At 36.5% G+C, this 26,877-nt stretch overlaps 1 protein-coding gene across 9 annotated transcripts in view; it reads left to right on the forward strand.

The window, feature by feature from the left end:
• The window catches only part of RBFOX1 (RNA binding fox-1 homolog 1), a 1,234,970-nt gene that overhangs the window by 980,904 nt on the left and 227,189 nt on the right, over positions 1 to 26,877 (forward strand). Inside the window, exons 3-4 of one of the 9 annotated variants that reach the window (XM_061991823.1) lie at positions 11,089 to 11,096; positions 26,669 to 26,691. The exons of the other annotated variants lie outside the window; for them this stretch is intronic. Of the exons in view, the coding sequence (XP_061847807.1) occupies positions 11,089 to 11,096; positions 26,669 to 26,691 (31 nt within the window). The remainder of the gene's footprint in view (positions 1 to 11,088; positions 11,097 to 26,668; positions 26,692 to 26,877) is intronic. 9 annotated transcript variants of the gene reach the window in all.

Here is a 26,877-nt window from a genome sequence, read left to right on the forward strand (position 1 = left end):
CAGGCCTTCATATCCATTAGAATTTGGGGGTGAAGGTCGAACGCTAGAGCTCAGTCAGACCCTGTGCCATCCTGTCCAATAAATAATTACAAGCAAATCGTGCCTTTCACTCTATGCTGATTGATGTTGAAATTGCTTTTGAAAGTTCTCATAAGTTCCTGTTATAGATTAAGTGCCGGTGTAGGAAAAATAACTGCACCCAACTGAAATGGGTGAATGTAATCAGGTTTAATGGACTTGAGAGCTTGTTGGGAATTAAATAACTATTGATTTGTTGGAAAGTTGCTGTCATTACAAAATGCCACTCTGGACGCATTATCCAAGCAGATAGATTAGAAGAAAGGGCCCTTTTGAAAATTCAGGATGCCTTATTTCAATGGTTCTTCATTTCTTTCTTTCCTTAGAAAGATATATCCAGGCCTATGCTACCATGCTAATGCTATAAGAGTTGGTCCACAAAAAAAATAGTTCTGTTTAAAGGTACAGTTGAAAAGTATTCTTCCTGTGGATCCTTCACCAGTCTTTCCTCTTATCTCCCTCTCTCTAATGTCATACCTGAAAAATGCATTTTGGAAATAAAAAAACAACATTAGAGTGAGTGAATTAGAACGTGAAATAGTTTAACTGCTTTCTCACCCAAAGTTTTTGTCTGCATTTGCTGTATCTGCAGTGAGATTTTGATGCTAGAATGCTTATTGTTTGTCTCTTTCAGTAAACCTAAGTGAAGTATCCAAAATAAATAATACAAAGGACACACGATAGACGTATTTATATCATCTTCTTTTAAGCAGTACTTACATAATGTTGGGAACATCAACGGAAAATTTATTCAGAAATATGCCTTGATAAACTGATTATGTAAATGCTTTTATTGGGTTGCAAGTTGAGAGCTACAGCCCTGAAATATTCTTAAATACGAGGTTGTTTTAATGTTTTAGAGATTTAGAAGGTTGCAATGTATTTATTTGCATGGGTTTCTACAGAAAGTAGATGAATTTCTGATTAGGCTTTCCCCATGATTTTTAACTGGATTTGCACCAAGATTGCATGTGAAAACAGTGTAGAGTATTGCCTAGAGATTTGGGGGACCATTTTGTGGGTTTTTTTCATTTTTTGTATTGCATGATTGAGCAAGAGAGGGCTCTGATCTCTGTGAAGGACTGACAGTCTTCAGGGGTTCTGCACCTTCAAGTGCTGTATATTGTTTTACTCTGTACTGTGTATGTGCAGCCTTTTCCAGACTTCTCTTAAATTCATCATTAAACTCTATCCTATGTCCCCTATTTGCTTTTGCCACACCTTGTTGTTACAGACTACTGGAATGTATAAAACTTAGGAAAAACAAACAAAGGCAGATACTGTGAATGCATCTTTGGAAATGCTTTAACATAATCAATCGTGTATTTTCTCATTTGGATGTATTATTCTGTGAAGATTTGTGTTCTTACCGAGATCGTATGTTCAAGTGAGATGATGCAAAATAGAATGCATACAGACTTGAAAAGAAAGTAGTTATTCAGAGTTACAGATATAGCCAACTGTATCAGATTATGTTAAATATAGCTGCAAATTTAGTTTTATTTCCTAATAAGAAAATATACCTTAAAAAAACCTTATTAGAATGATGACATTCCTATTATCTATGATTTCTTAACACATTTTTAAATGAGAAAAATAAAAGATAATTTTCCTCTCCCTTCTTCCTCCTGAGTGAAACTGTAGGAGGGGAAAAAATCACATGAAAGTAAAAATGATGCCTAAATAGCATTATGCCTCGTGGGTAGAGAGATGTTTTCTGACTTAGCACAAAAGATGTGCTGGTGACTTCACAGGCTGTCACAGTTACTCTGCCACGAGGACCAAAGCAGGTACTATAATCCAGCAACTGCATGGTCTGTGGGCAGCAAGGCCTACTGTGTGTCAAAACTGTCATGCTGTTTGTCCTGGCATGTGAGAGGAAAGAAATGCCGTAGAGGATTAAGAGGCAATCCAGTAAAAGACCTCTTATGCTGCCCTTTTGTCTCTCATGGGGAAAACTCTTGTATCCAGATAAGCAGTGAAGAATGTCATATGAAAAAGGTCTACCTGCATTGGCCAGGGCATGGAACCACTGCCCAGCTGTCAGAAAGTTACTGTGTGCTGCTGTACTCTTACATGTTCTCAGGATAAATGTGTGAAATGAAGTTCTGTTTATCATTTAAATTACCAAGTGCAGTTTAAAAAAACCTTTTGCAATTCACAGAAGAGTAGTATCTTTTGTACAGCAATAAACTAAATGTCTCCATAATAGCTTCACTTTTCTTGGTTTTGAAATCTTCGCAGTTGCACTGAATACTTGGAATGTTAGAATTATGATAAAACAACTAAAAATCACAAGTGTAATATACAACATGTTAATGATGGATCCTAAATTCCTTATTACATGTCTAGTTTAGGTAGCTCAGATTATCCACATAACAGAGAAAGAGGGATTCATATGCATTATTATAAAAAATTATTAAAGTTGAAATTACTTAGAACTGTCTATTTAGAATTTTCCAGTAATTTACTGAAAAATCTATTTAACACAAAATGCATGACTTAAATTTAAGGATGAAAAAGATATATTTTTCCTCAATACGGTCTTAAAGTGGGCCTTTGTTGTAACATAGTGACCAGAAAAGCTCAAGGAGTTCTGAGATTTTAAGCTTATGTTCATTGTTAAAGTTGTCAGACAGCTAAACTAAAACCTAAGCTAAAAGTAAAGGGAGAGGGGAGGAAGAAAAGTAGGAGTGGATGTCTGTTGATTAACTATTTTAATAAACTGGGAATTACTGCATTTTTTAAGTACATCATTCTTAAGCTTAAATTATTCTTAAGTTATTTTGGTTATATCTTTGCATCTGATATTCTATAGCTGGTTAACTAGTGTGTTTGCCTGAAAACTGGAAAAGTGGTAATCTGGAGACAGTTCCATTTTATTTTTGGGCTAAGTGAGAGAATTGCCTGGAATATGCTGTGAAAGGTAGTGGTGCAGACTTCACAGTTCTATCTTTGCCCGTCTGTAAAATCCTTGTTTTAGTGCTGTATTGGGAAGTGTTAGCAGTGAATACATTCAGAACACTTGTAGATGCTAGTGTGTTAGGCTACCTGCAAAATCACAGTCACCTTCTGTCAGTCCAGTTTTCAGAAATGTCCTGGATATGTTGCATTACCTGATATTGAAAAGGCTTTTGTAATTTGGTAGGTTTTGAGTAATGCATTCAAAATAGAAATGCTGAGAGGTTTTAATTCTTCCGATGTTGCCTGGAGTGTTGTATAGTTGTTCTGGCTGTTCTTAGATTGCAATCTGCTGGAATGCAGTGCATAATTTCTGTTTACATTGGCTGAATTGTCTATTTGAAATGCAGTAAGATGATGATTTACTTTAGCTGCAGATTTATTCTGGCTTGATTATGTTGTTCTGCCTTTGCGAGTGATAAGGGTCTCCTATTACCAGTACTATACTCAGTGCTTTCAGTGGAGGGCTAACATTTTACTCCTGCAATCACTTCTCATTCGAGTGTATACTTGTTTCTGCTTTGAGCCCGTATGTCTAAATTTTCTTCTCTCTCTCAGAGTTGCAGAGTTTTTCTCCATTGTCTGTCAAAAGTGCTTTTAATAGGAGATGTAAGGTGGTGATGGTGCTGCTGGATGTGATCTGTATTACTTTGTTTACAATTTTTTTCAGTTACCACTGTATAAATCTCTGGAAATACAACTTCAGGTTGGTTTGGGTTGTTTTTTTTTTTCCTTTTGATACACAGATAAGGCAAAGTAGCCAACATGTGTTCTATTTGAAATCTTTCAGTTGCTCAAGGGGCTACAGACAGCCTGAAAGTATTTTGTTATAGCTATTGCAAGTATTTCTTTTTCTTTTAACCTTGCTATTAAGGGTGTATATCATAAAACATCTGGTGAGTGAACCTGCAGTGGGTGGAGTGAGGGACAGTGACACAGAATGTCTTTCCCATAGAATAAAGAGACTTCTAGTGAGAAGAACAAAACTAAGTAGTTTTAGTCTAGCTAAGAAAGAAATGCCTCTTATCAGCTCCTACCTGTATAATTTTTTCACTAGCCTTTATTTCAGAAATCAGAGAGGAACATAATTTGAGTGAATCAGTCAATACCTATGTTTTCCTATCAGCTCAGTTGATGTTGTGTTATAGACAGGGATTCTTTCTGAGCTCAGAAAAAAGCAAAAGATTTTCTTCCTGACATCCAACAGGCACTGAATATTTTCCTGTCCCATTTTTGTATGTATTATCAGCATTAGTGAGTTTGAGACATTATGATAAGTAATTATGGTCACTAGTTTGTCTGTTTAATGATACCCTTCAATGGAGTGGTTTAGAAGGATAAGAATGGTAAATCTGGGGCTTCATGGCAGCAGCTTCCGCAGTGTTTCAGTGGAATAAATAAAATGATGTTTAAGTTGGTATTAACAGAATAGTTTCTATAGATAGAATAACTTTCATTGGGACAAGTTTTGTTTATTTGCTCATCCTCTAAATAAGATCATTTTTTTAAGATTTGGATTCTCTGACAGAGCGGATAACTTGACTTCCCTACTAGAAGCCAGCAAGCTGAAACAGCTATTTCCAAAGATCTGGAGTTTCATGTGATATTTGTTTCCCCGACTCATGCGTAACCATCAGTAATAAAAATTCTGATGGCCAGATTATGACATGAGATACAACTTTGAAGTTCTGCTGCTTTCAAGAAAATGATACACATCTGATATAAAAATACACTTGTAGATCAAAATATAGAACAATTATTTTTATGAAGTTGGCTTGAATATATAGCCAGTTCTCCCTCTGAGAAGTTGTCTTGTATTACATGAGCTTAAGTTAGAAACCCAATTAAAATACATCTTTTGTTTTATATGGGCTGTTTCCTTTATTATCTTTTTATAACTGAGGTATGCAGGTAACTCTTTGTCAGTCGTGGTATTTTAAGAACATGATAATTTAAACTAAACACTTTCAACTAAAGAAATGGAGATTTGCATTTGAACTGCTCTTTTACTAGTTGGCAATGATGAGATTGGAATGATGTCTGGCTAAATACTTGCCTGCTAGATATCATATCTGTCTTAAGTTTCTGAGCATGAGAAGGGTTAAATGTGGCTTTTGGTTTGTTGGTTTTTTTTTTTTAAATGTAGTGAGAGTCATGAACTTTGTAAATAGACAACAGAAATTTGATCCAGGTAAATATCCTGTGTCAATTTCCACTTGTATTTCATACGATTGAGATTATCATGGATTAGGGTAAATTCTTATACCCTGGTTCCTTCTCTTCCTCTTGTGGACAGAGAAATATAAGCTAGATGGCTTGGAGGATAACTTAATCGTCTCTAATTCTGATAGTTTTATTAAATCAATAAAGAATGCCTTTATTTTTTTAATCCATGTATTATTTTCTTGCCTATGAGGGAAGAAAATCAGAGTCTATTGCCTATATGTTCAAGAGTCAGAATGGTCCATAATCTGACCTTTAAGATTTTGAGGCCTTTAAATTAAATAACACAAATTGTGCATTTCAAGGGAATATTATTCAGACTTTATTGGAAAGTATCCTTAAGTGAAAGCAACTTATTTCTTAAGATAAAGCTAAAAATACTCCAAGCAGTGAACTGATCTGAACTATGCTGGTTCTAAGGAAATGATATATTTTCTCAAATTTTGAGAGATTAACAATTTGTTGAAATTATCATTATTCCAGTGCCTTTTCATCTTGTAGAGCTAGAATTCCGTTATGCCTCTATCCCTACTTTGCCATACTATTTCAAAAGCATGTAATGCTTTCCTTTATGCTAATTAGTAAGATTTAGAAGTAATGGAAGAGAAAGTGTCGGTTGTTCAGGTATTGTTTTACTATGATAAATCTCTTACACTTTCTCTGTAATGTTTGAATGTTTAGCAAATACAGCAAAATGCATCTCCAGCCATCTTAGACAAGTAAACTGCAAAACATCTAACTCAGATAAGAGAATAGCTGCCAAAACGTAAATACACAGATTTCTCTGAAAGTTACCAGCAACTATGCAGGTATGTCTTCGTTTTTACTGGCAGTTCTGCTATATACAGGCATGTTTCAAGCACTTAAAGAGCAAATCACGTTAGTGCTTGAGAGTATTGAAGAGAAAAAAGGGAATGTCCAAACATTTTACTTTTCTTCCATTCTAGGGAATGTTTTAGAATTCTATTAAACCTAAACATAGATGAGAATTCCTAAAGTGTGATAAGAATAGGTTAAATAAAACCTAAAAAAAGAGAAGTATTGTGTAAGGATTTACTTCTAAATATTTCTCGAGGTTGTCTGAAATTATTGATGATTCAAAGAATATTTTCAAAACTAGATATGCTGTAAGAAAATAGAGTGATTGGTTTCATGATAGCATTGGTCAGTGTGTGCTGGGAAACTGTCGTCACTGGCTCCTGTGGTGACTTATTTTGTAGATATAAGTTGTTAAAACACACTCAAGCCTTTTGAGTACTGCTGTTATAGGAAACAAAGTAAATCCATTGCGGGATTCTCAGAGTACCATTTTTAACTGACATACTGTGCCGGATTGACTGAAGTAAGTACATGGTCTTTTTACTGCCGAAATGAATGCTTTGATCTTTAATGCCTTCCTTCATGAAGGAACAGTTAAAATCAGGCATAGGGAAACGTAACAGATGTTCATACACATTTCCCATCTGAAAATGCCTTCCACTGGCCAAAGACGATTGTTAGGCACAATTAAGCCCAGTATATACATCCTGTACTGTAAGCCAAGTCTGCCAAATATGTTCCCAACAGGGAAGCACAGACTTGTAAAGAAAGCAGTTCATATGAACTTTCATCTACAGTAGATTTTTGCGAGTCACTGTCTGAAAAACAAAAGAGACCTGACTGACAGCTCTGAGTCTGTGCCCCGATGTGCTATGCTGGAAACTCTGTCCCTAAGAGAAACTTTCAATCCATGACAATTTCATATGCATTTAAAGGGATGAAGACACCTGAAATCTGATTTTGGAGTGGCATTTGATATTACGTTGCCAACTCAAAAAGCTTGTGGTATTATGCCTTGTAATGTTCCACATTCAATCCAATTGTCACTGTAATCAGCCTTATGATGGTAACTTCATGATGACTGCAGGGATACATTTTCCTCTTTTTTTCTTTTGTGTGTTTTGTCTGAAACATGAGTTGCTTTTTTGATTTCAGAAGCACAGTGGTAGTGAAGGGAGGAAGGCACTCTAGAGCTGCAGACTTCTAAAGTCCTATATGACAAGTTTATACAAAAATAAGGATTTGTCATTTCCAGTGGTGCAATAGCATCTGTTGTTGAAAAAGATGCTGACAACCAAATAATTTTGTATTTTGTGATGTGTATTGTAACTGAACACATTAGGATTGGTTGTCCTGGAAAAAAACATGCCTCTGTGGTATCTCTCAAAACTGAAATGATTAACTATTTTTGTTGTATCAGGGTATCATCCAGACGCTATGAATGTGTGTTGACCTAAAAATGTCAGAGGGTATTTCATATCAGTCGTCTTTTGTATTTTTTTAGGACGGGGGGCATGACACAAAAATGCAAGGCAGACATTGCTTTTTTTTCTGTTGTGTAATGCTTGTCTTTTAATAACATAAAAATCTCTGTGCCAGGTCTGTAAAAAGAATCTGTAAGTTTCTGGGCAGTAAGAAAGTCTTTTCACTGAAATCCATCAGAGAACTCTAGACCCTCTCTGCTATTCTAGTCTTATTTTTCAGTAATAAAATACAAATTTTGAAATACTGATACCCTATTTTTCTCTGGCCTTAGTTCTCCATATAATGTCTTTATTAAATTTCTCTTAAGATGGATATAAGTTATCTCATGGCAGAAATGGGGAGAAAACTAGCCTGTAGTCTCATGTGAAATAATGATACAGTTACCTGCATTCCATAAGGGCAAGGAAGTGAGAATCTTCTGGTTTTCTGAAGAATATGCTTTGTTCCTGTGAGAAAGAGTCCTCTGGATCTGAACTTTAGAGGAGAACCTAGAACACTGCTGGATCATATATACCTTTAGATGTGCTTAAAAGTGATTCCATATGTGTTAACTGCTGTGGTGGCTATGTGTTTATTTCTACTACTTGTCCACAAGAAGCATTGTCTTGCTTAAGTATCTGTGAAATGTAGTTTTTATATGCTGTTCTGAGGTCGTCTTGAGGTCACTATATTCCTGGTGAAGGGTTTCTGGCTACAAATTTGTCTTTTGCATTATTATTGATTGGTTCTTACAGAACTGCACAAGATATTTTTTTAATAAAAGCCTTCTCCTAGCAGAAGAACAGCAAAATGCTGAGAGAGGTATTTTTATTCTCTTGGTTCCAATAACAAATGAGAGATCAAGAAGGAATGAGGTAGTCCAGTGATTCTTTGGTGAATCTTATTTAGCATGGGAGAGATTATTTCAAAATATTAGTGAATGTGTAGTATTGTGCTTCTGGATAGATGGGATGACATTTTCTATTTTAGATTTTCAATTTTCTAGTTGAATTCATTGTAGAGATTTCTTCCCCTGAGTTCCAGAAGATCAAGTATCTGAAATACTTAAAAGTGTTCCTGGGTCAGAGCCAGACTAACTAATTTTTTAGGCCCATATTTCATAGTTTTGTTCTTTTGGTTTGTTTCTAAGCATTTTTTCTTCTTTGACACAGCAAGTAATCTGCCTAGTACTTCATTCTATAAGACTGTAAGATTACATTTTTTACCTCATGTTTCTCACTTTGTTTTATATCCCTATAATTGCTCTCACCTTGTTGTTTTAGTAATGTTTCCTTTGTATGTAACTTGGAACCCTGTTGCTAGAATGGCACCTTTTTTTCTATATTAATTAAAATTACATGCTGAGCATCATTCTTCAGTTCCATTGTCCAAAAATAAAGAGATACGGCATCCTAGGATAAAAATAGATTGTGAGTTGGGAGTCAGACACCTTCAGACACAGATCTAAGACATTTTTTTAGGGAACACTGTATACAATAATCATTTGAAATATTTTCAGAATTTCTTGAGAAAGATGCCTGTTAGGTCTTGAGATGATTCTCAAATGTAGTGTCTAAAATAACATCAATTTTACTACTAGAGAACTAAAGAAGTAATTTGTCTGCGTACTGATATGGTACAGGGTTAATTTAAGCATTTACCACTTTGTTGTTCTGTATGCATACATAATTCTGCTTAAGCAGTGTGTTTCCTTGGAGGAAAGGGTAATGGTGAAAAATTTAAGCACTGTTTTTTGAGGGGCTTTGTTAAGTAACAGTTGTGATTCAAGAATAAGATGAAGTCATTAGTGTTAACTACCCTGCATACCTTTTTGGAAACAAGAAGTGTAGATACTTTCTGACTTTTAGAAAACAGAAGCTATCTATTATAGAACAGGAGACTTTGAATATATATTGCCTACTGCCAAAATGGAAAAATAAAACTGAATGTGTAATGGTTCTTTTTCTCTGTGTCAGGACAGTCAGGACAGAATGTTTTTTGTTGAAAATTGATTCCATGCTCTTGGACAAAAACCATTTCTCTAATGTCACAAAAGCTATTTTTTTTGTCTTCTTTTTCAAATTTTGTTTTTGGTATCAGAAAGTGAATGTATACATTTATATAAGGAAGGTTACTTGCTGTGAAGAAGAATTTCCAATTCACAGATTCAAAGATGTTCAAACCAGGAAGGATCATTATGATAATTCAACCCATCCTCTTGAATATATATGCTACAGAATTTCTCTCAGACTGGCTTAAAGCAGACCTTTTGGAAGATATTTAATCCTGTTTTAAACATCCAAGCTAATTTTGATTCCATCAGCTTCACTGATACTCTACTGAACTGTTTGAATGTTTAATTATGCTTGCAGTTAGGACATCGTGAGGCTCTGTTTTTCTTTATATCTGCTTCTAGCCTGAGTTCCTGCTGAGTTTTTTGTCAACAAGGTTGAAAATGTAAAATACCTGCAAACAAATGAGGAATCTCTTGAAGTGTATCACCTCCTAGAAGAGATGTATATCACAGACATGGAGAAAAATAGGGAAGGAAGGCACCTTGTGGGATCATATAATCTACTTCTGTACCTGAAGGCAAGATTGGCTTTGCCTGTGCCGTTCCTGATGGATGTGTTTTGAGCCTGTTCTTAAGATGGTGAGCGACAGGCTCTCTAACCTCTCCAGGCATTTTTAAACTTGCACTGGAGGTGGATTTTTTCTTTCTGCAATGTCTCAGTTCAAGTCCTTTATTTTGTGTTTTAACTTTCTATTGTTATTTTACGCAGAGTGAGTATAGAAATTACAAGTTACATTTCTCACAGTCGGATATTATCTACTTAGAGAGTGATGCCAACCTCAGCCTTGTCTTCTTGCAGTAGTGCAATCCTCATTCCTTCAGTCTTTTTTTCTAGAGTTTTCCTACCCTTCAGAGATATTATGGATAAGATTTTTAGACCCTCAAAATTATTTCAATATCTTCTTTCTCTTTTCAAGAAGAACACAGTATAATATATGAATCATAACTTTTATTCAGATACTTGAAATCGAAGTAGGAGGCAATAAAATTTTGCTAGTAGATACAGATGTGCAGTGGGGAGGAGAGGTGAGAGTTAACTCTAAGTCATGAGGCAGAGCACTGTGAAGGATGAGTTTATTTTGCTGTTATTAAAAATTTCATTTCAGGATAATCCCTCTGAGATTTAACACGTTATTTTAAGAAAAGCTTCCTAGAGCAGAAGTAAACAAGACACAGAGAGTACAGTAGGCTCAAACAATTCATAAATGTTTGGATTTTTTAAAACATCCCATTTATTGAGTCTATTTCTGATACAGTTCTGAAAGAAACAGCAATCATGTTGCCTGTGTGTTTGCAGAGTGACATTTGTAAAGTAATCTAGATAATCAGTGCTCTGAAACCACGTCTGCAGTTTTTGGTTGTCAAATCTTGTGAAGCAGGAGGAAAAATGTTTAGAGCACAGACTAACTCTTTCCTGATCTATGCATATGTCTTCTTCATCAGCAACTCAACTGAGGCTTAATTTTGAGGTGCTGCTGTATATGTGGCAGCATAATTTCTGTGTGCGGCTTTGTGAAAGCCTGTAGTCGGTGCCTCGATGTCTGAAGATGAGGAACACCACATCCTTCCATATGGGTATGTTTATTTACATTACTGTCACAATGCCTCAATCCTCAGAAATGTTTGAAGAAACCTCATTTTATTGTATAACATTTACATTATCATAGGACATACTGAACTACTAAAACGCACAAGGGTGGCTTCTTGTACTAGTGTGAGATGAGATTGCTTTCTATTACACTCACTATTTGAGCAGACACCATTATGTATATCACAGCTGAACAGCCACAGATTATTTAGGTGAAAAGCATGGTATTCTCTTAAGCAAAAGTGAAACCTCAATGCTGTGGGTAGTAGTAATTATACAGGTTACTGGTATAGATAACTGATTGCATCAGTGGCTTTAATGGCAAAGCCAAACGTATGTATGTTGCCATCACCTACACTTAATTTTCCCTTGATAATCATCAGTGGTTTTGAGAATTACTATCTTAAATGTATGATTTCTCCGTTTTAAAAAGAAATACTGAAGGTAGTTTGCAAAATATGATGTAGCAATACACATAATCTTCAGGTTTTTAAAATGGCAGTGTTGTAATGTCACGTTACAAATTGTAATTAATCCACATTTGATAGCCTCCAGTAAAACAAAGCGTTTTGACAGGTGTTAAGGAATGTTCCTGTTCAAGAAGGCACTGAAATGACGTTAAAGCACATGCTGAAGTGCTTTCCTGAATTAGAATCCTAACGTTCAGTAAACATAATCACAATTTCTCAAGTTTTCTGCCTAGTGTTAATATTGATGATAGGATACAAAATTGAGGCACGGATCAAGAATAGTCTGTAATCAGGAAAAGGCAGATAAATGATTATGGAAAAGCAGAATTAAGAAGTACAGAAGTAAAGCAAAATGAATGAACCCTTTAACCAACGTATTAATTGAAAAACCTTATAGAAATAGGAATGCTCTCTGCTTGGTGCTACTTGGGGTTATGAAGGGAAGTCTCAATCTTACTTCATTGCTCCAAGCCCTGTTGGTTGTGTTTTTATTTCATTCCAGTGGACTTGACCAAAGGGACCAGTGCATTAATGCTAACAATGGGAAGCATCCCATAAGAGTAGAGAGAAATTACTATCATCATTAAGGCACACTGAATTGGGATTAATTTTGTATTAGCATCTTCAAAGAATCACAGAATCACTATGATTGGAAAAGACTTTTAAGATCATCAAGTCCAACCACTAACCTCACACTGAGTCCTATCCCTCAGCACCTCATCTGTGCGTCTTTTGAACATCTTCAGGGATGGTGACTCCACCACCTCCCTGGGCAGCCCATTCCAATGCTTAATAACCTTTTTGGTAAAAAAGATCTTCCTGGTGTCTAATCTAAACCTCCCCTGGTGCAACTTGAACCCATTTTCTTGTGTCCTATTATTCATTACCCTTCAGGTAGTTGTAGAGTGCTCATGTCTCCCCTCTTCTTCAGATTAACCACCCCCCCCCCAGCTCCTTCAGCCTCTCCTCATCAGATTTGTTCTCCAGACTCTTTACCAGCTTCATTGCCAATCTCTGGACAAGCTCTAGCCCCTCAATGTCCTTCTTGTAATGAGAGTCTCAGAACTGAACACAGTATTCGATGTGCTGCCTCACCAGCACCCAGTACAGGGGGACAATCACATCCTTGGCCCAGCTGGCCACACTATTTCTGATAGGATGGCCGTTGGCCTTCTTGGCCACCTGAGCACACTGCTGGCTCATGTTCAGACGGCTGTCAGTGAACACCTCTAGATCCTTTTCTGCCTGACAGATTTCCAGAAAAGTAGGATTTATTTGCCAATTTTTCTTTGTGTTACTTTGTCTTCAGTGACTCAGACCCCCCATATGTAGCACAGTTCTGCTTTCAGGAGTCTTCTTGCACTGGCTTGCTTTTTTTTTCTTTAGTTATTCACAAGAGTGTTACTGCTTTGAGGTGTGCACAGCAGAAATAAACTCAGTTAGAAAATCAGGGCTTGGTGAGTGAGGGAAGTGTGGTAGAACTTCACAGCCTTTTTTGAGGGCCTCCAGATAACTGTTGCCAGGTCTTACTTTTGTAGAATTTACTATGTAATGTCAGAGAAGAGTGAGACCTTTTTTCCCTTTTAGTGATCAGCACTAGGGAGAGCTTGTAAAGAGTCAAAATGTCATAAGAAACATATAAAGGTGAAAGAGTATCGTTATGACTCACTCCAAAACACAAAATACAGATAAAAGAGCATATCTTAAAGAAATATTTATAGAGTTTATGTATAATTTTCCATGTGTATTATAGAAGAACAGAGGAGAATATAATACTGTTATTATTTCTTCTGTGTAGGCTTCATAATGATGAACAAGATGTTAATAAATTAAAGCTATCTTATTATCAGTAGAATTTCATTTCAGTTTCTTTTCTTCACTGTGGTGTACCCTTCTCCCCTCTCCTCTGGTTTATACATCAATGCCTGCACAAACAGGAAGTGACCCTTGTAATGTGGACAAAATCATGAGCTTAAGGCTAGAAACTCCTTTGTTTCTTAATCACAGAATCCAAAGGGTTGGAAGGGATCTCGAAGTGTGTGTAGCTCAGGGTAAGTGCCTATTTAATTGGATGAGAACGATTTCTGTCTGGAGCATATGCAGAGAGATCCGTTTCTCCCGTAGCCTAACATGGATCATGTATTTTCATTTCAGGAAACTTGTCACGGCTGATTTAATCCTTTCAGGGACAGATTTTTTGAGGTAGTTGCATACGTTAGAAAATTCAAACACCTTAACAGTGGTTTTCTTCTGGAAACTTTTACAAAAGACTTAGTCATAGTTTTAAATCCTGTGGATTTGTTGGAATGCAGCATTGTTGGGTTTGTTTTTTTAAAATTGTATCTAGATTATGAGTTATTCTGTATACACATGTCTGTGAAATGTAAATATCACCAGGAACCAGAAAACCAGATGAAAACACTTGTGAAGTTTCTAAGTGATCAATACTTGAAGATTGCACTGAAATGTTTCAATAAGCTAGAATTTGCAGTTTTTAAAAAACTAGCAAAAAATTGCTGTGTGCTTAGAAATCAACAGTTCTCTTCACTTGGTGTTGACTATTCTGATTTTCACTTACTAAGCTTATCTCCAGGATGTGCTTATATCATACTCTGTACTTAGTGAAGCTTTGCTGAAGAATGTCCATCAATAGTTGTGATGCTGTTAAGCACTTAGAATCATAGAATGATAAAATGGTAGGATTGGAAGGGATCTGTAGAGATCATCTAGTCCAACCCCTATGCCAAAGTAGGTTCATCTAGACCAGGTCACACAGGAACATGTTCAGGCAGGTTTTGAGGGACCTCCAAGGAAGGAGCCTCTACACCCTCCCTGGGCAGCCTGGGCCAGGGCTCTGTCACTCTCACAATCAAATAGTTTCTCCTTATGTTTAAGTGGAACCTTGTGTTCCGGCTTCTTTCCATCACCCTTTGTCTTGTCACTAGATTCAACAGAAAAAAGGGATGCCCCAACCTTCTGACAGCCACTGTTTAGATATTTGTAAATGTTAATGAAGAGTCTCCTCTTCTCTAAACAGCCCCAGTTCTTGCATCCTTTCCTCATAAGGAAGATGTTCCAGTTCCCTGATCATCTTGGTGGCTCTGCATGGGCCTCTCTCCAGAAGTTCTCTGTCCCTCTTGAGCTGAGGAGCCCAGAACTGGACACAGTACTCCAGATGAGGCCTCACCAGGGCAGAGTATAGAGGGAGCAGAACCTCCCTTGACTTGCTGGCCACACTCTTTTTGATGCATCCCAGGATGCCATTGGCCTTCTTGGCCATGAGGGCACATTGTTGGCTCATGGTTAGTTAATTATCAACAAGGAAGGTTAATCACAGAATCACAGAAGTTTACACAGGCACTTCAAGAAGAAATTAATGGAGTCTTGTTTCACTGCACATGTGTAGATATTTATAATAAACTTTTAGTGATCTCAAGTACTGTCTGTGCAATGACATTTTTTCCTGGATTACAAAATTGATAAAAGCTTCACCAGCCTTTGCAGGATGAAGGGAATTGCAGTTTACAATTTTTTGTTGTGGCAAATTTTCAGTTTAGGTTGGCCATATGTGAATTTACTTGCTTATTTGTTATACCAGTGATAGATTATTCTCACTTCTACTTAAATATGACAACTTGCACAGTACTAAACCCTGCTAAAATGGTGCAAAGACCCAATTACAGAAACTACAAAGGCATGCAAGAGTAAGCAAAGGAAAAACATATAAAAGGATTAAAGATCAAAAATAGAATGATTCCAGTGAAACTGCGTTAGGAGACATCAGGCAGGAAAACATGAAAGAATTAGAGTATGAAGAACAAAGCTTTATAAAGCATCTGAAAACTCACAAATATATTTTTAAAGTTATTTCTGTTAAATCTCTTTAATAGAAAGAAAATAATTTCTTAGAAAATAAGTATTTTTCAGTGTTGTAATGCACTAAAAGCTTGAATTGTAGTCTTCATGCATTTTGTTTTTGGAGTTTGAGTTCTGTCTGCAGAGTGGTGGTAGCTGGCCTTAATCAAAGACCTTAAAACTAAATTGTGTCTTTAATTTTAAATAAAATGTTTTCTAAGGTTTGTGAAGAATTGCAGGGTGGATTTACCCTAATTCATGCTTACCCTTGTAAAATATGCCAACCTTTTTATTTTTCCTGTGGCTTTAAACACTACCTTTCCAGCTAATCCTTATTTTCTTATACAATAGACATGGTGTTGCACTGTATCCAGAATGCTGACAAAATTGTGATGCAGTCAGGAATGAAAATGGCATTTGACCTTTTTCTTTATACAAATGACTATTGCATCAAATTCATTTTTGTTGCACCGGGAACTGGGAGAGTGGAATTAATGAAAAGTAACCCTTCTGGGAATAAAACTCCATTCATTGTGATTCCCTCGATTCTTTGGAAGATCTACACAATGTGGAGACATGTACTGCTAAAAGGACTTTTGTATGTCCTACTTAGAGGATTTCTGCTGAAGTTGAGAACATCAGTTTAGACAGTTACATGGGTCGCAATCACAGTAGCCCCCAACATTTAACAATTGTAAGAGGACTTTCTTTAGATAAGTTTTAAGATAAAAGTCTTTAAAATACTCTAGAGCCTTTTATAAATCAGTACTTTCTGTGTGTTTTTAGTCAGCATGGAACCACATTCCTGTAGCTGTTTGTCTGAGTTGATTATCCTAGTTTCCATTTCCTGGGTCTGAGGGTATCAGTTTGAGAATAGATGACAAGTGGTGTGATTTTCCTAAATTTTTTGTAGAAGCACTAACTACTGGTTGAGGTGCTCTGTGGACAGTCACTGGCTGTTCTCTGGGGTTGTTCTTCATGTAGCTGTTGCAGGATGGTTGAAGCCTGGGAGGGATACAAAGCAAGACAGATGGTTTCCCACAGACTTCCCCTCTAGCTCTTTCATCTTTCATCTAACTATTAATTCATCTGTTTGGATGGATACATTCACGCATGGAACCAAGATGAATAATAATGAGATTTTTAATAACTCCCTACATTTGCATTCCTTGTAACTCTTTACATGGTTCTAGCTGATTAAAATAAATCATTTACATAATTAACATATGGTTATAGTGTTGGCTTTAATATGCTGATTATCTCAGTACTTTTGTCTAGAGTCAATTGGATTCAAACTGTAACAATTGTTTGAAGTGAGAATAGTTTATTCCTGTGAGGATTGGTGAATATTTGCCATGGGGCCTGATTAGAAATAGCACAACTGTCCAAGAAATTCTTTAATGTAAAGCATGTATTTAGGAAAAAAAAATGTCTATTACATCTGCTGTGTTTAGGTCAGGCTTTACAAATAGCTTTCTATGGTTAGGGAGACTTCTACTATTAGTTCCTTAGTGAGATACAAGTAAAGTACCAGCCATCATATTAAGAATGAATCAAGACAACCAGTACAGGTCAAAGTGTTTCATAATTTGTAAAGACTTCTTTGTGTCTTTTATTTAAATCATCATTAAAAATGATAAAAAGAACTTTAACAGTAAGGTAGAAACAAGATAATATGGTTTTCTTCATTGAGCAAAATGTGTTTCAGTATTTTTATATTCACTGGATTACCCTACACTTGAGATTAAAAGGGGGATAGTTTCCATATTTGTGATTTTGCTTGCTTCCTCCTGTGTGTACGTGTAGCAAGTAACACCAAAGCAATTGTATTTTAAGAATTGGTAGAGTATTTCTCCAATCTTGCTGTCACCCTTGGTGGTGTGGTAAGCTTCCTAATGCAGAGGTTGCTTGAAAACAGAAGAGAAAAGAATTATCAGTTTTTGTGGTTAGGTAACTAACACTTGTGTCAATGAAGGCTTTTTGAACGTCCATGAATATTTGAAGCAAATTTGTGTTAATTGCACTACTGTTGTCCACAATTAGTCTGTGGTAGACATGATTAATTGTAAAGAGCCCTGACATTTATGCATAAAAGGCTTGAGGTCAAACAGAAATGGAGAAAAATGGTTGCTGCAGCATTGGCAGATGGAATGCTAATGCATTTGGACTCATACTGAGAATAATGATATTTCTACATCGATAGCAAATAATTGTTTTAGAACTGGGGAATATTCTTCTCTCTGCTTTCTTTCTCTGTTTAACTTTCTTCACTCCCACCTCAGGATGCCACAGTTACTAGTTATTTTTACAGTGAGGTCTTCAATTGGCTTGAATACTTTGTCAAATGTTTTACTGGAAACCTGCACCGAATTACTAGCTGGGAAAAGCCTGTATTGATTTGCTTCTCTGAGGAAAAGTGTAATGGAAAAATATTCTGATGATAATTATTCATACATTTTGAAGGAAGTGTCTTGAATCAGTGTTGGTATATACCCTATCAATAAATGAACTTCCCATGCTCCTAGGACACAGGCATTAAGAACGTTTTAGCATGCTCATAATGCAGAGTGTAGTAAATAATTCAGCTGCCAGAATCTCAGTGTTTTAAATTCTATCTCAGTAAGGAACAGACCATGTTCATAGTGTAGTTGCCAGCTTGTGAGTGTGATCCATAACTATTTGGGTCCCTTTCCACCACAACAAATAGCATATGATGCTGACCAGTACACTGTAGTGCTCCCAATGGGTGGAACCGTAGGGCTACAGCATTCTTCGTAGCTGGCTGTTCCTAAGCCCTAGAACTTCAGAAAAATCAAAAGATCCTTATGAATCATCCTTTTAGAGAACTAGCAGTACAATTCATTCAGTGAATGCAGCATCACATATACCTAGGGCTGCACTTGATATGAAACAGAGTAAATGTATGTGTACCAAGAGCAGAGTGAGGCTTCGTTCAGCTCTTCAGTTTTTGGGACTTGAGTGATAAGTTGCCTTTGTTAAAATGAAATTAATTGATCTAATTTTTGTAAGCTATTGGTGAGTTCAGTAAAATTCAACTGGTTTAGATCCTGAGTGAATGTGGTCCTTAGTATAAAGGATGAACAGATAAGATTTTTTTTTCCCATAAATTGTCCATATTAAAATAAAACCCAAAAGGATGACTCTTAAGCAAGCTGAATTGCCTGCCTTCACTTTGTCCATTTTGCTAAGTTTCAAGTTGTCGTGCTTTTACAATGCAACCATAGAAGATAGCCTAAACCTTTCCCAATACTCTCTCTAAGTTTTTATTTGAATAGAAGTTTACTGCAAGATACAGAATTTTATACCACTTAATAGTTCCCATTTGAAGTGCCAGGAAATTCTATTTTCTATCTGTTCTCAAAAAGCAAAACCACCACAACCCAATTTAACAATTTTTCTATTTTTACCTCTCTGCAACGAAACAAGTTTTTGTTTGTTTACAGTTTTTGTCACTTGACCATTTCCAACTGCTTCTCAGCACATATTAAAAAATTCGAGGAGTAAATGGGTGGCCTGGAAATTTATCATGAGTATTTAGAATATCAGTTTAGAATTGGCTAGCAGTGCTCCTAAAAATGCTCATCTTACAAGTTTTTCAAACTGTGGTCCAGTGTAAAATGTTCCATGAAAACATGTGGACTTTCTAGATAAAAATTGGGTCATGATTGTTCATGGTGGCCTCTGAGAAATGTTGAGAGTTGATAATCACAGAATCAGAGAATCTCAAGGGTTGGAAGGGACTTTGAAAGATCTTTTAGTCTAACCCCCATGTCAGAGCAGGACCACCTAGAATAGATCACACAGGAACTCATCCAGAGGGGTTTTGAATGTCCCCAGAGAAGGAAGCTCCACAACCCATCTGGGCAACCCCTTCCAGTGCTCCCTCACCTTCACAGGGAAGAAATTTTTCCTTCTGTTTAATTGGAATAGTCTTTGCTAAATAGTCTGGGACACAGTATTCTGTGGAAATCCCACAATGGGTAATGTTTTTTATGTGGTAGCTCAACTTGCTGATTTTTTTCTATAACATACTTGAATCAAATCAAAACCAGGTAGCCAAGGTTTACACACAACAGTTGTAAATGTATAGTCGTAATCATCACTGCTTTTTTACAAACAAATATTTTTCATCATAGAAAGGCAGCTTGTTACCAGTTTTACTCTGTTTTAGGATCTACAGAAATTAACCAAAACAAGAGAAATTAGTTATGTGTAACTTGAAGGATTAAATTAAGTTGCATATTTTTTTGTACTCACTGAGTACTTTTTGAATCACTTGGTGACATTTGGTTATGTATTTTCATGTATGGTGTTCTTTCAAAGCAGAATATATGGTACTAATCTCCAGCTCTCTTGTAATAAATGCTGGACTGCGGACAGGAGATGGCCAAAAGAGAGTGCCTGGGCAAACCTTAATCTTTAATAAGGTGCAGAAGTAGTCTATAACTGTCAAGGAGTGACAGAAGAGCAGTGCTTTCAGCTTGCCTGCTCAGAATAGAAAATGGGGTCCTCTGACAGGCAAGAAAGGCTACTTTATTCTTTATTGGGTTTGGGCCTATTATGGTGCCTGTATTATTTAGTTATTTGACATTTGTGAGTTGTTGGGGCAAAAAGAAGCCCAGTTATTAATGTGAAACCAAAATTTTAAATTGATTTTTATTGCTGGACTTGCATTGAAACCTCTTAGACTTGGAAACAAAGCCATCCCTGATGCTAAATGGATGCTGTTTGTATAAGGCGTTTTTGTATTAAACAAAAAGAAGCTATTGGAGCTAAAACAAACATCCAGTACTTTTCAACTTCAATTGGATAAAAAAAATAATGCAAAAGTTGAGTGGTTTAATTCTTTGAACTACTGCTTGCCATCTAGAATTCTTGAAAATGGGTTTTTCTGTGCAGTCTGAAGTGTTTTCCCAAGCTTCAGTTAGAAATGTGTCACTCCTGTATTGCCAGCTGTGGTTGTGTGCCACTAGTCATCAGTCTGGGAGTATGCAAAGGGCTCATGAGTAATGCTTTTATCAGACTTGTGACAGATTCAGCTTCTGGTGCCTACATTATGTGATTTGGATGCCTTCTGTGGTTCAAAGCTTCTTGATCTATGAAGCAGTGCACACAATCACTTTTTTTTTTTGCAACAGCCTTTTAACAAACTAGACGTTTTCAAAACTTGAAGTCTTGGGAAAGTATTTTTCCCCCACTGTTTTACAATGCAGTCATCAAGGTGCATGTGTACAAATACATGGCATTTAATTTGCAGGAATGTCAGAGACTTCATAGGTTGTGTATTTAAGGTTAGTTTTAGAGTAGCAAAATTAGGATTATTTAGAGGGGTTTTTTTGGTCTTGAGATTCGGAAATTTTGAATATGCACCTGCATTTTAGTGAGTTTAGACAAAATATTTTCTAGAGATATGACCTCGAAACCTCTTAAAAGACCTGCTAAAATGTAAGATTTACCCATTGTAGGGTTGAGCCAAAGGAAAAAAATCACTGGTTTCCTCTAAATGATTGTTTGTAAGTTGATTTCTCAGTTAAACATAATTTTTCTCTGATTTTTCTTAAATTCTCTTGTTGTATAGTCTCAGGTATGCATATCCATAGACATAAGCATGCTGAGAAAAATATTGACCCAAATAAAGCTTACCCAAACACTTATACTTCTGCAGAATACCGTACTCAGTTGTAATATTTCTTTTAAAGCCGTCCCACTCAGACTTCTTTTTTTTAAAGCAGTTTGTAGTAGAAACTAGTTGCTAGTTTCTGATTTTTTAATTCATGCTCAACTTTGCAAATGGTCAGCCTAAATTAACTTCCCAGGAAACTCCATAAAGAAAAGGACAGCATCTCACAAGCTATCCAGAGTGTGTATATCTGTACTCTGACTCTCCTACTGCAAAAAGATCCGAATGTAGGACACAGTGGTTTTAAATTCAAAACCATAGTTTTTCTGCTGGAGGGACTGGTGAGACTGGATGAATTGAAAGCAATTTTCAGTAATTCTACTAAAAAGGGAGTAACAGGGAGTATTAAGAAGAGATGTTTCTATATTCTAGGCAAAAGATCACCAATACTATTAACTCAAAAGTAACACTGAGACTCAATTGTGCTTTACCAGGAAATACTGTGCCGTGAGAAAAAAGAGGAATGTATAACATCTTTGCTTTGAAACATTTTAGGCTTTAGCTTTTCTTCTTTTATAGTCTTAAATTATAATTTAAAGTTTGAAATTTTGAAAGAAAAGGCAGATACTGAGCTAATATTTCCAGGCAAAAAGGTCTTTAGGAAATTTCCCAGAAGAATTTGTAAACTTGTTTTTGTGTTTGTGCTACGTGCACGTTGCTGTGTTTTGTCTTGAAACATTTGTTTTCCGAGAGAAATATGTCATGAAAATGGGATAAGTTTATTCTCTAAAGAGTGATTTTTTTAACCATGTTGTTGTGTATGTAGTTGTCACTGGACTTTTCGTCTAATCTCATCATCATATTATTCATTTAAGGTCATAGAGATTTAAGTATGGCACTGTGCCATTCCAGACAGATGGGCATGGGCAGGCAGCCAAGAATTACATGTTAAGGGCAGAAGATTTTTCAGCAGCCTTGTTTGAAAGTGTGAGTATCTCAGCCTGTATGTAGCATAACTGTACATACCTGACCCATTTTTTCATTGTTTGTGCAGCACTGTGAAGGCAGTCTTCCATGTTAGTCTGGGACATCCCTCAGAGGAAACTGCAAAGATTCCTTAGCTTTTCTCCCAAGACACAGGTAGTCAAAAAGAAGTCTCCATAGCTCAAACAAATAATAGACCAGTTGTCTTTTTTCAGTCACCTCAGAGGAGTTTAATCAGTGTACAGAGGAAAATTAGTTAAATCAAAAGAAATTAAATTAACTTTTATAAAGTTTTCCTATGATTGTTTAAATATAGATTATTAAACTGAGGTGGCATTTTTTGTTCATTTTGGTTTTTAAACATGGAAATTATAATTATGTTCTTTCTTATTATTTCATAGAGGGCAGAAATTCTGTATACAGGCCACTGATTTCTTGTCCTGAATGGACATTAACATTTAATCCAGCCTCAGTTCAAATTTTGTTTCTTTACTCTTGTTTAATTACTGTAGCAAGTTGCTTTAAGTAAAGCATCTTAATACTGTGTTGTGTCACATAATTCACTAGTGTATAAGGGATGGGTATTTGTGGTCTGAACAAATTACTAGTCAGCTAAATTTAGTTGAATGGCCAGGCATGGTTTGCATTTTAGATATGTCCCTTTTAGTCACAGACAGTAAAAGTTTGGTGCTTTAAAACAACTTCTTTAGTAATTTAGTCATTCTGAGGATTATTGCTTTATTTGAAAATCAATAATTTGTATCATGTTGCATTTGTAAGTAAAAGTAGTTTAAAGTAAGGTCTGAAGGTGAGACTACATTGTGAGATTTGCCTATGGCTAAAACTCCTCAAGTAACCTAAGAATCGCAGGTCTAGTTTTAGATGTCTCTATGCTGACTAGAAAGTCATACCAATAAAGCCTCCAAAATAACAAAAAAAATGTTTAAAATCTCACCCTCTTAGCTATGAGTTTTCTTTCTGTATAGGCACATAGGTGTCAGTGCAATGGCTTTTTGCCCTGGGTCTCTTGCTCGAGTATGAGAGTCTGATTCAACCTCAGTCATATTAGCTTGAGAACTGTGGGTAAACAAGAGAATAGTCATGTGATTGATGACAGTACAGTGGAAAGCATGAACCGTGCCTGAGGAAAAGCTTTTAAACTAATTATGTTACTTCCTCTTATATACACGAGTTGCATTATCCAGAGAACTACACGTTTTCTTGAGTCCATTTCTCTATCTTTTGCTATCTCTTCGTGGGTGTTTTATCTTTTTAGCAAGAGTTAAGAGAAGAAAAGCAAATCATATTTAAGCCTTCTGGTTGTTTCTTTAAGACCTTTGGTGATTCTATGGCATATCTTACATTATACTGAATTTCATTGTACAATTCAGTTCACAGAAAATTGGATTCTTTGAGCAATTCTGTTTTAACAGCTTTTTAAAACAGCTGAATCAGTTCATTTCATAATCTTAAAAGAAAGGGTATGAATAAAGAATTCCACATAAGATTATGATTTAGGTGTAGCTCAGCATTTTTTTCTGTCAAGTAACATAGGCTAGAAGTCCAGAAGGAGCTACCGTAATCATCAGGTTTGACCTTTAACCTGTAATACCATTGTAGAGTCTTTCTATTTTGTTCCAGCAGCAACACTGTATTATGTATTAACCTTTTTTATCAGTTTAGTGCTGGAAATGAAGTAATGAACAAATGCTTAATACGTGTTTCTTGGTGTTTGTATTGTCTGCAGATTTACAGAAAGAATGCACAATTCATTGAAGTGTGGTATGATCGTATTATTCTTACTATAAAATTAATATTATTATTACAATAAAAGAGATCTAAATAAATGTCTGTAACTGGGAAAGGTGCAAGAATGTATTTTCATTGAATATGATTTGTTACAGTTTGACTAGATGATCTCTCAAGGTCCCTTCCAACTCTTAAGATTCTGTGACTAAACTGAAGAAATCAATATTTCTTTAGTGTTGTATCAATTTTCACTTTCATATGTGTTCATATAATTAGGCATCACATTATATAATGTGTACCAGTTTGGTATTTTCAAGCCAAAAAGTACATCATCATCACTCATGGAGGTGCCAGAATGGAGTGTAACATTAAACTACTGTTACACTCTATTGAATAGCATCTATGCAAGAACATCATACAGTCATATCAACTGAGGTAGTATTTTTCCTGTGATTTGCTGTCAGGATTTTTGTTTGGAAATGCACCTTTCCTTTCTCTACCAAACTAAAAAACAAAAGTAAATCTGAAACAAGTTGTAGTTTACTTGGGTACAGTTAAGTTGTGGCCTTTGCATGAGCAGCTTCCCCTCAAGTGACGTTTTGCCATCATTATGTCACCATGTTTTAAAATTATATTACAGAATCACAGAATCTTAAGTGCTAGAAGGGACCTTGAAATATCATCTAGTCCAACCACCCTGCCAGAGCAGGACCACCTAGAATAGATCACACACCTAGAGTAGGTCCAGGTGGTTTTGGATGTCTCCAGAGAAGGAGACTCGACAACCCATCTGGGCAGCCCCTTCCAGTGCTCCCTCTCCTCAACAGGGAAGAAGTTTTTCCTTGTGGTTTTTTTGGAACCTCTATGTTCCAGCTTGCCCCTTGTCGTGTCATTGGCCATCACTGAGAACAGCCTGGCTCCATCCTTCTGACACTTGCCCTTTATGTATTTGTAAACATTAATGAGGTCACTCTTCAGTCTTCTCCAAGCTCAAGAGCCCCAACTCCCTCAGCCTTTCATCAAAGGGAGATACTCCACTCCATCATCTTTGTGACCCTGTGCTGCACTCTGTCTAGCAGCTCCCTGTCCTTGTGGAACTGAGGGGCCCGGAACTGAACTGAACACAATATTCCTGATGTGGTCCCACCAGGACAGTAGAAGGGGAGGAGAACCTCTCTTGACCTACTGCCCACAGCCCTTCTAATCCACCCCAGGATGCCATTGGCCTTCTTGGCCACAAGGGCATATTGCTGGCTCATGCCCATCCTGCTGTTCCCCAGGACCCCCAGGTCCCTTTCCCCTACACTACTCTCTAACAGTTCATTCACCAGCCCGTACTGGGGGATTATTCTTTCACAGATGCAAGACTCTACACTTGCTTTGTTGAACTTCATTAGATTTCTCCCAACCCTCCAGCCTGTCCAGGTCTCGTTGAATGTCAGCACAGCCTTCTGGTGGGTCAGCCACTCCCCCCAGTTTAGTATTGTCAGCAAATTTGCTGACAGTGCTTGGGATAATACTGGATTTGTTGAGTTAAAAGGCTATTCATACTGCAGAAACTTACCTAGTTTCCATCAGTCACTGATACACTTCACTAATTCCCTCAAGGTGATCACGTCTTTATTCGGAGTCCTAAATTGTTGGCTTTGGGAGGGCGATACATTGTGGATGGGTGCAGGTGCTGGGAGTGCAGGTAGAGCTCAATAAGCTTGTAAGAAATTTTTCTGAAAATCTTTTCACTTTTTTTCCTTTGCATTAAAAAAGATGTTGAAAGATATTTTATAAGTCAGATGAATATTTTATACAGTGGAGCGTCTGGATTTTTTGCACAGATTCCTCATATTCTGTCTTTGTAACTATTCTTTTCCATTCTCCTCTTATCTCTTGCTATGGGAGGAATTTTAGCCTTGCCTTGCCTTCTGGCACAACACAGAAGTTAATCTGGTTCTGGCACCATAAAATATACAAAACCAATGAGGTCTTGGGGACAAAGATGTGAGCCCTGTGGTAGTCAGGACTAAGCGAAAGGAATGGTGCAGTATTGGTAACTGTATTGCTGATACTCTGTTTACATTGTAGTGACTCCCAACCAGGCTTATTTATTGCATCACACTTTTAACAGACAGAAACTGAGGCTCTCCATAGGTCACTTTTTCTGGCCACCTCTATTTCATTATGTTCTGAGGGTTAGATATTCTTACACTACACCCTTATCCCTGTGCCGCTCCATGAGGAAAAGGAGGCATTCCTTTGTCTCTTTTTTTTTCCCTTTCTTTTCTTTTTTATACATAACAAGTAAAGCTTTGTTGAGTTAGTGCTCCTAGCAGCAGCTGGGGATTAGTGTTATCTCTGCAATTGTAATCTATGAGCCAATATTGTATCACATTCTCTCCAATGGGTAACTATAAAGGGATTTCCATCATTCCGTTTGCTTTCCAGTGGTTTCGTCATTTTTTACTGTGAATGTCCCAAGCCCACTGTATTGCTTTTGAATGGGAGAGGATTGAGATGAGGTGAATGAGCACTTATAACAAAGTATGAATACCAATCCACAAACTTCAATTTAGCCTGCAGTTTCATGCAAACCATATAGTAAACAGTCAATTACAATACTTGGAAATGATGCAAAAAAGCTTTTTCTATGCTCACTACTCATGTTTAGGCATCTTTTAGCTTTATGCAAGTTCTCAGAATAACTTACTACTTAGTTAATATATTTGACCTAATCACCAAACGTGGCAACTTTATGAATTAGATCTCAGTCTCTTCAGTACCAGACTCTGTGGTTTGGTTTTTATTGAATCATCTTTGATTATCTTCATTGTACAATGCAACAAGTTCATTGCTTTTGAACTTATTGTTTGGACTTTATGATTAAAAGGTATAAATTAAATGGTATAGTTTCCCTCCTGTCTTCTTTATTATATCAGTGAGTAATATGCTGATTTTTAGAATTTCAAATACTAGTATA

Source organism: Colius striatus, chromosome 3, assembly GCF_028858725.1.
Source record: "Colius striatus isolate bColStr4 chromosome 3, bColStr4.1.hap1, whole genome shotgun sequence".
In the NCBI taxonomy this organism is placed as follows: Eukaryota; Metazoa; Chordata; class Aves; order Coliiformes; family Coliidae; genus Colius; species Colius striatus.